The sequence below is a fragment of the Anopheles nili genome, chromosome 3, assembly GCF_943737925.1.
Source record: "Anopheles nili chromosome 3, idAnoNiliSN_F5_01, whole genome shotgun sequence".
Classification (NCBI taxonomy): Eukaryota; Metazoa; Arthropoda; class Insecta; order Diptera; family Culicidae; genus Anopheles; species Anopheles nili.
In genome coordinates this window covers 56,733,650-56,744,797 of record NC_071292.1, presented here as the reverse complement: position 1 = coordinate 56,744,797, position 11,148 = coordinate 56,733,650, and the positions used below count along the sequence as shown (strand labels likewise).

General features: G+C 47.9%; 1 protein-coding gene across 1 annotated transcript; it reads right to left on the bottom strand.

The window, feature by feature from the left end:
* Positions 1-400: 400 nt before the first annotated feature.
* Positions 401-2,149, bottom strand: LOC128724662 (coagulation factor XII-like). Its single transcript, XM_053818384.1, has 3 exons — positions 2,017-2,149; positions 1,365-1,937; positions 401-1,284 (listed from the first exon to the last, which is right to left on the bottom strand). The coding sequence occupies exons 1-3, from the start codon at positions 2,147-2,149 to the stop codon at positions 401-403; spliced, it is 1,590 nt and encodes a 529-aa protein (XP_053674359.1).
* Between the last annotated feature and the right edge of the window lie 8,999 nt (positions 2,150-11,148).

Here is an 11,148-nt window from a genome sequence, read left to right as displayed (position 1 = left end):
CTCTCTCTCTCTCTCTCTCTCTCTCTCTCTCGTTGACTCCATGTCCGCCACAAAATAGAGGCAATGAGTGGTTCGGGTTATCGTGATGTAGATATATAAAAAAAAACAAGCACAGCAAATGAACGCCACCTTACGCAGTTGCAGGATATTTCTGTAACCTCTAAAACAGTTAACCTCACTCACTCCCTGCCCGTGGTCGGTAGGTAATGGTTTGCAACGTTTTGACAGCACTCTCGCCGTTTTCTAACTGCCTAACCGTGCCCTGACCGTGGTTCTCATGCGGCATCTGCAAACGAACGAATCCTCAACGGAATAATTGACAGTTTCTTGTCTTACCTCCGCTCGCACGACGCAAGTGGTAGGAAAATGGCTCCGGTCCTTGCCATTTCGGTTGGACATTTTACGACAGCAAGACGGTGCTAAACATTATGATTCCACCCAGCAGCGTGCTCCAGCCGCGAACCATCGGTACGGTACCGCTCCACGTTGCAGGATCGGTCCGAGCGGACGATTCCACCCACGCGCGATACCAAAACGCGTCGGTGTACACGCCGGGAAAGCGCGGCAGCCCGCAACCCCAACCGAAACTAACGATCCCATAAAGGGCACCGTCGCACACGAGCGCACCACCGGAATCGCCCTTACAGGAGTCAACCCCACCGGTGAAGCTGCCCGCACAGAGCGTGCCGTCCGGTACGTTTATGACCACGCTCAGGGAGCTATTGCAGCGTTCCAGTTCCAGCACGCGGATCGTGGCCTTTTGCAGACAGACGGGATGAAGCGCGGGACCGACACCGTCTTGCGTTAGTCCCCAACCGTAGATGGTACATCGTTGGTCCGGTTCGGGGCCACGGTTTGTTAGCTTCACAGGCAGCACTGCAGCGGCAAGGCCACCTTCAGGAGGCACGCCAACAGCGAATGGAACTCGCACGGATATCAAAGCGATATCGGCGTACAGTGTTCTTGCGTTCCAGAGTGGATGGCACAGGTATCGGAACACCCGACGGAACTGCATCGGTGATGATCGCTTGTAACGGTTCCGTATGCCTGCTACCACGCCAATGTTGGATGGGGGTGTCTTACAGCAGTGTGCAGCGGTCAACACCAGCCGGGCACTAATGAGTGATCCACCACAGAACAGACCACTGCCGAAACCGTACCGACGTTCGTGGGCTAAATTTCGCAACGAAACGTGAAAAGGTGCATCGCCAGCTCGTGCGAACGTTCCACCGACGATACGAGCTTCAGAGCTCATGTTGTCACAGTTCTGCTGTCTGTACAGTGCTGCAAGGATTAACAAAACGCAGGATTATCAGTGAGTGTTTCTGTGGCGTTGCAACGCTTAAGGTGCGAGCTGACTTAACCTTGCTTCATGGAGTGATCCGAAGAGCTATCATTTCGCGTAATCGCACCACTCGTACCGACGATGGTTCTTCGTCGCTTAAGGAGCTCGGCCGAGTGCACTGCTGGCATTTGATGACCGTGCATTCGGGCGCAATCTTCAAACTTGTCAAAAAAGTTGCTAACCGATCGCTTTCCCAAGAGTGGCACTCCACCGAGTCGCCGTCCAACTGTTGCCCTGGTCGTTTGACCCACGATAGCCCGATGGATGGTGCCACTTTCGGTGCCGAAGTGACTTTGAAGCCTTTTCGAACCATCCACCCACCCGATGGGTGGCTGAGACAGATGGGAACCACACCATTCGCACCCATTTGCGGAATCACCACCATCCGTGCCCGGTGCTTCACGGGAACGTCCTTCAGCGGGACGTCCTTGGACATCTCTCGGTTCGATGCGCGGTGGCAGTGTAGTGCAATTGTGCAACGGTGAGTCCGTTCGTTCACCAGATTCCACCACTCGAGTGGTCGACCGCATGCTACCTGAGGCAGCCGGAGGCCAATTTGCCACCGGCACGCCATCACTGTCCTGAAGTGGTCCTGCAAAACACCCGCTATTAATTCCAGGAAACTTTCTTCGATCATTACGTCGGGTCGAATGGGGGCGGTGGTTGCTTACCGGCGGAGTTCAAGGCGTCGTGTTCCGATTGATTCCGCACTAGCGTGCCGTGCCACCGCAAACCGGGAGCTGCCCACGAGGCGGAAAAGGACCCGGTACGGGGATCCGTGTTGCTACGGGCGGTCGATTGCATGTCGACCTGGTTTCGGTTGAAAGATTGCCCGAGAGAACCTTCAAAGTAGCACTCTATCAATTTACCGCCGGTCCTTTGTCCGTTCGCTGGTAATTGGGTATGTTTCGCCGTGAGGGTTTCGTTGGGATTTTCCTGCCATTGTACCGTCGTTCGCCACTGTCTGCCAGCGATGGTCGCCCGCGGGTGTAGTGCAACGAATTCTTGCTGCGAAACGCATATTGTGCTGCTTAAGTTTGCCGGCTTGTTGTCTGCGAACGGAAAATGCCGGTTTTCAGCTGACGTCAACACGGCGAGGGTTCCGATGATGAAGAATTCCTGTCCGGTTGGTAGCACTTTAGGAATTTTCATCTCCTATTCGCCCTCTTTTTGTTAACAACAAACGAGTTGTTAATTTCACAAGGTGCAATTTGATGTCCGATTCGTGCGCTGGAACTTCGGCCGGCGTTCGGACGTTTTCAAAAGGGTCTTTCGAGTATTTACCTTCACCGCAAATGCTTCGTTTTACATGGCATCGTCCGATAGCGTGCGAATCGCGAACAAAGCCCATAATTGATCGCAGTATCCCGGAACCCTGCACAGCCTACTAGTGGGGTATATTTTCACTCGCTTTGTGCCAGCAAAAATCACCCGTCAATATTGCGATCCGTTTCACGGCCTGCTGCATCGCCAGCGATAGGAACCGTTTAGCTGCCACGATCCTGCACCGCTGTTGTTATTTCTGTGCTCCGAAAAGACGAGCTCTCCCCCCTCCGAGTGGGTGCAACAATTTGAATAAAATGATTTTCCAATTTTCGACCGTACTTCTCGCCACACAAATGGAAAATAAAAGTGCACTAAACGGTTTCGGGGGCGTTTAATTTGTGCCACACCGGTTGGTACAGTTTTCCCATTTTCACGGTTTTCGATTTTGCATCCCGTGAGCAAACGTGAGCAACGACGCTGTTGCAGCGGGGAAGAAAAAAAAGGGCATTGGCGTGTATGGAATTGGATCGTGTTTTGGTTAGAACCGTGCCACCCGGTACAGCCGGTGGTGTTAGACGGAGTCCTTCCAATCTCCTGCACATTTCGTGCATCCTACCGCACTCACCGATCGTTTGAAGCCCCGAGGCGGATAACTCGTTCGCCTAATATTTATTGCATTTCCATTCAAATGAAAACTCACATGAAATATGTAGGTGAAATTCCAAACGGTGTGCCATTTTCCCGCGTGTTATCCTATCCCATCCGGTTGATGGTGCCCCTTAATCCGCGCCGGATTTCGCGAAACCGGTGCGGCGCAAAGGAGATAGAGCTGCTCGGTCGCTATCTGATTTATATTCACGCCCCAACATCGACCGGGTTCGGGTGGTTCGTGGTGGATGTGCAATCGTATTTGTTGCTTTTCGAATCGAAAATGTGCGTTTCCCGGTGCCAAAACGCGAGTATTGCCCGAAAACTCTAACAGTGGCGTAGGGAAATGGAACACAAATCGTGGAAGCGTCGTTTAAAATTTTCTTCTAATCACTTGCCGTCCATTAGCGTACTACCAAAAGTTTTTTTTTAAATAAAAGGTAGACAAATCAGAAGTGATTTAATGAAAGCGTATTTGAAACATAAAAGTGCAAGAATATTTAATGATATTGTCAAATCATTTGATTACATCTTTTATCAAATATTATCAGTTTTTCACACACCACCCACACCACAAGTAAAGCAACGAAGCACTTCAAATGGACATGGGGAAAGCGATTGAGCGAAAATAAACACTAACGGGATGCATATTTATTTAAAAATGAATAACCAATTCAACATCCGGCCACGAGACGTTTGCTATCTTTTACGAATCACTGTTGTATCGAATATTCATTGCTGCTACAACACTCCACCGGCGAACGGCAAACGAGTCTACCAGACTGCCGGTTCTGTATCTGTCGAATCAGCTGAAAATCCGTGCCCAACAGGAGCATGTTGGCGTATATCATCGAGCCCTTGCCCTCGCTATACCACCGCCCAGCTGGCCACCCATCCCGATGCCCGTGTCGGGCCCGAGTGCTGGGGTTTACATATTTTATTACGTTTTCATTACGATTTCAGGTTCAAACGAAGCAATTTATCGTTGCCATTGTCGCAGTGGGTTGCCGGCTGGTAACGCATTTGGACCATCCATCCGTGGCCCCGCCGGGCGTGGGACGGCTGCTTCGCCACTGTTGAAGGATATTGTGTCCTTCCTGCAAGCGGCACCCGTCGCGTGGATAGCTGTACGAGCGAGAGAATTGATTCTCGTTCCGTCTTTCGCACTCGAGGAGATCGAATGGGTTTTCATCAAACATGCATGGAGCTGGCATGTTAGGCCGGATAACTAGAGCGTTGACAAGAATTCATTTCAGTGTTTCATTTTTAATAGAATATCATCATTCGCAACACGGTACGAACAATGCTGGGGCATTTTTTCGTCCTAGCATTGTGATGAAATACTTCCGAACCAGCTTTGGCCATCGTACGCATTTGCATCATTTGCCTGAGCTGGTCTAATGCGTGTGTGTGTTTTGTTCTGGTGCAGCTTAAAAGAAGACAGTCACCGAGACGAAATTGAATACATTGCAAGCTTTCTTTCGTACTCCAAAGACGTACAAGAAACCGAAACTCTGGTCGTCTCATAAAACATCGATTCTATGTAAATGAGATCCATTGGAGGGGTTGGAAACGAACCAACTCACCAAAAATGAAGACATATCATGCCCACAGGCGAGACACAACAGCTCCAGAAAGAGCATAGTTGCGTTCTCGTCAACGAATGAAATGGAAAAAAAATCCCAACTAGTGTGACATTTTCTGTTGTGTGGCCAACGAGCTAAAGTAAGAAACTATGTATGGAATTCTTGATTGCTTCGGACGCGTTATGACTCCCAAAAGGATCAACCGTACCGGATCGCAAGCAGCAATTGAAACCGTGATGAATTTAAAATGCGACAGATAAAACCCCGTTCTTCGAAGCCGTTTAATGGGTTTCTTCAGCCGGTTGCTCTGTTCGAGCGACTCCGGAGGACAACGGTGGCGTTCGGGAGAAAACACAAGCACGAAAAGCAATCCCTTCGTTGGCTGGCGACCTTTCCCGGAGCTAAAGCTTGATCCTGTTATTCGAACGCGCTTAGCAACACCATGGTAACCAACGAGCGTTTTCCTAGTCGTTTTTCCCTGCTATAATGATGATAAATTTGCCGTGGCAGACAAACTTCAAACCGCTTCCGGGTGGTGGCAAAAGATCGAAAGCAAAAGTTGGTGTTCGATCCGGTGTTAGCCTTTGGGGCATGGGATTGGAAAATCTCGCCCAAAGAAACCTGGTACACGGGGAAGCACAATTGAAATGCGACGAAACGATTGAAGCGTTGTTTTGAGTTTTTGCCCAAAACGGCCCGTATCGACCGACCTGTACGGAGTCTCGTAAGCGAAGATTTATTAGCCATTCGAATCGTCACTAGCATGGCGTAAACGGTTTCGTACTCCGTACTGGGAGACCGTTTCGTCTATGAACTGAGGCGTTTTGGAAGGCTGGCTGGTAATTACCGATAAGCATGACGTTTTTATGGACTTTTCTGATTGATGTGCTACGGCTTCGATCGGTACCAATCGGTGCTATGGGTTAGCGCTTTCCAGAACCGGCAAGCCAAGAGATCAACTTTCGGCTTAGAGAGATCCTGCCGAAAAGGTGCAAGGAAAAGCATCTTTGAAAGGGGTCAGCTGCCAGATGAGACGATGTCACCGATGAAATTGGGCATAAATCATTCCTATGCAGGACGGCAGGAAAAGAGGCAATTTAACTCACTGCAGATTTATGATGGGTGATTATCCACTCGAGAAAACAACACGAAAACGTAACTATTATTGCTTGAGTTTTTTGAAGACGTGTTTCTTTCCCAATCGGACGGGTGGTTTTAACAGATGGGTAATTGAATAAATGATTTGTTGGGTGGCCTATTTCAAGCTTCGTGTTTTTTACAAGAAGTATTTTTCTCTCCCAAATTTTGTGCTAGGATAGTGTAACATACTTTTGAAAAAAAAACCCTTAAATAGATACACTATGCTTTTCTAATACATAGTGCAGTATGGTATTCTAAGTACATTTCAAAGTGGAGGCTTAGGTAAAAACAAAAGCAAAAGGTGTGGGAAAAATTTAAGTCTATAGCCAACCTAGACTAATGGTAAACACAGTATCAGAATCTGGCATAATGCAATTGCAATTGGCAATTGGCGAAAATCAAAAACATCTCATCATAAGCGCCACTCATCAGTATTTGTAGCGTAGCTCATCCTTCAGAGTGGGTGGATGCGCGAACCACTCCGCGCAGAGGCTACAGCAACTGTGATGTTGTGGGCGTGAGAGGGTCATCTAGTGCCATCGCGTCAGGTAGCTTCCCGCCTACGAGATGGGATCACGCCAGTGGTTTAGTGATCGATATGCTGGCTAGAAGTTAGGTCCAAACCGCGTGGATCTGGACGCAACGCGCTAGCCACGCTCATTTAATGTCGTAAAACTCGCGGAAATCGATTCCTTAGTGCCAAAAGTATGCCGAAAGTGTTTTACATCGAAGATCGAGCATCATCCCGATATTAAATGACAAGTGATACAGTGTGAATTAATAAAAGTGTGAATTTAGTGTACATAAAGTGTGATTACGTGGCAACAGCCCAAAAATGGCTACTTCATCGATAGTTATTTCGTGTATTATTTTCGTGTATATACGGTGTGATAGTTATTTCGTGTATTTCCGAATCCGGTTACCAATGGTATCTTGCGTGCAAAATTCAGCCTCAAATTTGCGACGCTAGGTACGGATAACGGGATCGTTAATCCAACACGTGGCAATTGTGCTGATGTTCATGTTCCAGTGGGCAGTAAGGGGGTCGAAAGTTGCTATTTCGTATCATATTAGCCTACGTTTTGGTGTATTCCTGGTTCGAAGCATTTTGTGAAGTGTAATGATTTCGTGATTTCAATAGTGTAATTATTGTGTAGTGTAATAGTGTAATTAATTGCGTCCGAAATTCATTCAACCCACGCCATCAACCACATCCGGTGCTGAAGCGGCCATCAACCTTAGGTAGCAGACGCGTCTTCGGGTCAACCAGAGGAGCATCACACACACACTGTAACAAGTTGTTGTGGAACGCAGACATCGAATTCGAGTTGACTCCGGTGCATTGATAATAATCAATGTCTCGTAAAGGTAAATAACATGTGACACCAAGGTTTACACATAATGCAAAAAAAAAGAAAAACAAAAACAAATAGCAACAAATAAGCTTTCATAAAACTGCACTAATAACACACTGATAATCGATCAACTAACAAGGGCATGTAGGTAAAGCTAGTTATGAAAGGAAATGCAATGGCGATATAATATTACCAGGGTGTTCTAAAAAGGTGCAGCTAGAAAAAGCGTTGTGTCACGTTTTCTCACGTTTCGCTGAATGATAACGAGTAGCGAGCTGCTTTCGAGTCACTCCCACCTGCCCAAGGTAAAGACTACTCGTGCTTTTATGGACAGTAGACAGTAGACAGAGGCTTACAAGTCCTTGCCCCACGGCCGTTTGGCACGCGGGTTGAAGAATGTACGAGGTTCCATCATCTTGTTACCGCACGTATCCTTCCGCGCGTGCGGTTCGGTACAACATGTAGATCGAGTTACGGGAACACCCTTACCGTATGTGGCCTTGCCGGTGAATGTGGAAAGGTTTCGAAAGGGGCAAAAAAAACATCACTTCCTTCACGCTCCGCCCCACCACCAGCGAGTGCGGCAGGTTTCGGCAATTTAGCTGGGGAGGATAAATTCATAAAATTTATTAGCAGAACTAAGAGCTTTTTCACGCTTCACCTTGCGGGAGCGATTTTTCGTTTCGGTCGTGCGACGAAAATGTAGTTCAAAAATCGTTCCTTGAGGGAATTCATTTTGATTCAATTTTCGCCCCACCCACGCGCACCACGTGGCGGACAGCCGGCGCGTTGCTTTTCCCAATGGGTGGGATTTTTCTACCGAAGTTGACTTTTAAAATTGCACCACCCGCCTTAGACGTGGCACCCGTTTTCGGTTTCGCTAGGGGGTTTTCTCGCGCATAACTTTTTGCCTTTTCCCCCCGGATAGGTGTAATAAAAATGAACCATAAATCGCTTCCCCCCCCCCCCCCCCTTGCCGATGGGAACCGGTGTGCCTTTTAACGCCAGGAGTGCCAAAAGTCACGTGCGATAGTGGTTCGTACCGTGTTGCTGAACGGGGCTAGGAATTTTGGTTCTCCGGTGTACCGATTAGCTTCGGAAGCGATTCAATTTGCAGTCTAGTAGATTGGTTTCGATTTAGCATGGATCAAATTAATTTTTCATCACAGCTCCCGAAGTTCGTTATAATTTTGGGTGATTTTACGACCGCTAGCGCAGCTTTTATGAATCTAAACAAGGGTACATTTGCTTGAACACAAGTTTTAAGCACAGTTCCAGCCCCAAAGCTTTCACCTCGGACACACACACACACATTGTGCGGTGAAGGTAAAACGCGTGACGATGCAACAATTACCATTTTGCTACCGGTGCTTCTTGCGATGCGCAGTAGGCGAATCCTTGTCAAATGTATGCAAAAGAAATCGTCGGAAAACTTGTCGGGTGACATTTGAATATACCGTTTTTCGTCGGGTGGGAGTGAGCAGAAAAAAAGGAGACATTTTTGCAGCTCCTTTTTCGCTAAGCCATTTTTCCAGCACCCAGCCCAGCTGGCAGCGGTAGGTAGTCACTTTTTCCAGCGGGACCATGAGTTTTGTTCATTATTATGTACCACCCAGTCGCACCCAGCCACCAGTGGAAAATGGCACATCTCACAAGCTCGCCGGGTGGAAAGCGGATTTCCATTCGTGCATCCTGGCGGCAAAGATGGCAAACTCGGTGCGACGGTGAGGGTTGGCAATCTCTCAGCAAGCGTGCAGCTTGAAATGCAACTTCTGCCGTCATGAATTTAAACATGAGCATTCCCGGCACCCATAGCGGAGCGCAAAATTTTCCGGCGAGGGTATTTGATATTTTGTGCCATTTTTAGATCCACACTTGCGCCGAAACAGTTCTGAGGGTTACCTCGTTGGCTTCGGCTTCGTTGCAATGGCACTGCACCGACCGTTGCAGAGGTGATAAAAAAGCAAATTGGCTGCGTAGCACTGGCAGGAGCGGTTGGATTTAGCAAACTGCAGCTCGAGCGCTAACGGTTCGTTTTATTGAATTTTGAAGTTCGTCCGACGAAAGGAAAAGTGCGAAAGAAGCCGTCGGAAGGAATGGCACCTATTAAACGTTCTTAGTCTGACAATGTTAAGCGAATATTGATTGAAAATTGCATTACAAATATTCGGTATTTTGCTGCGTTACCATTGTTGCTGTAACGTTTGATAGAATGTAGCTGTGAGCAAAGAACATTTTTTCCTGCGAAAATGCATAATTTTGATGAATTTGCGAAACTTCTTACGTTCCTGCTGTTGTTTCTGGAACCATCTGGTCATGGAAAATAGCTCCTCCACGTAACGAATACATAATGTTTTGAGAAATTTTGCTTCATTCAGTAGCAACGTTCACGGCAGTTTCCCAAATGTTTAGCTCGTTTAAATATTACTACACACGGCAGCAAGCGAAACACAACCGGTACCAAAACCTCACCTCAGCCTCGTACTCGCGTAAGGATCAAAATTGGAGGGATCGAGCCACACAAACTGTGAAAAACTTTCAATTGCTTTCCGTACGTGATCGGCATGCGGCTTCCGTGTGAAGTTTTCAGAGTTGAGTGAATTTAAGCCCGTAGAGGTGTACATTATGATTTCTCTAATTTTATAGTCCAACGTGCTGGAAGGACGAGGGCCCGAACCAGGAAGGCATCGTATTTTCGATTGTTTCTCGAGGACGTGGTGCTTTTGCTAATGGGCTTATTGGTGTCTAATTTTATTCCAGAACCTTTGTTGAAGTGTTTCCTACACCGGGCGTATTTTTTGTTCTCGCTTTCCCTTGCTTTTGCTTTCCTCACGCATCATTGATCAAAAAAGGTCGTACCTAACGCCTTTAGGAATCGAACTAGGCCACAGAAATTAACACGTACAAGCGCACCATTCCCACCATCGGGCAGGCACTTGCCCATGAGCCAAAAAGTCACCGGTTCGGTAAGCGTTTCCGTGTTTCCTGTTTCCGGTTAGCGTAGAAATTTGTACAATCAATGATCGGTACAAAGGACCACAAATCACAGGGAAAAAACACGAAGGAAACGAAGACCTTACGCTCAAAGTACCAACCGGTTCAGGTTGTTCCTTCGTGCCACCGAAATCGTGCAGCGTTCCTCCGTTGATGAAGCAATCAATTTCCAATTAGGAATTGTTCTAATTGCTGTCAGGCTCGACGGCTCGCCGGTTTCGTTGTGCGCAGTAAACCGAGTTTTATGACGCGCTCTTATGCTCTTTTGTGCGCTTCTATCCATCATCAATCAACGCGTACACCAAACGGTGTTTCGCGAGGGTTTTCGCTTGTCTTTTACCGCGATCGAAATGATTAACCGCCGCCAGCGGGTCGCGGTCCCAGCATTTGCGTGGCGGAAGCAAACCATTCCTTGCCAGCGTGTTATGCCATTCTCGTCCCGTCCCGTCGAAGGAAGAAAGGAATGGAAAACTTGCCCTTCTGGAACGGGTGGTCGTGATGGTGCGAACCCCTTTTTTCAGCGACCCGGGGCGGATGTGCGTGATTTGTTCGCTGACACTGTTTCTTCGCACGCTTTAAATTATACGCCACCGACCGTCGACAATGTGCAGGAAGAAGGATATGGACCGTTTTTCCAACACAAAAGCACTACCACCGTCCGTTTGGGCGCCAGAAGCGTCGGGTGAAGAAGCACAGAAGAAAACACCGTGTAACAAAAGTCCCGTAATTTAATGATGGTTGTCAGGCAAAATACGTCCACCTGAGGACCACGTTCTTGTGTCTGTTTTTCCTGTGACCGTTTCGGTTGGGCACT

Excerpts from the sequence above, each read along its gene's own strand:
- LOC128724662 (XM_053818384.1), bottom strand. The coding sequence starts at position 2,149 with ATGCAATCGACCGCCCGTAGCAACACGGATCCCCGTACCGGGTCCTTT. Across the intron at positions 1,938-2,016 it reads CGACGCCTTGAACTCCGCCG|GACCACTTCAGGACAGTGAT; the intron begins GTAAGCAACCAC and ends GGTGTTTTGCAG. Across the intron at positions 1,285-1,364 it reads GGATCACTCCATGAAGCAAG|CACTGTACAGACAGCAGAAC; the intron begins GTTAAGTCAGCT and ends TAATCCTTGCAG.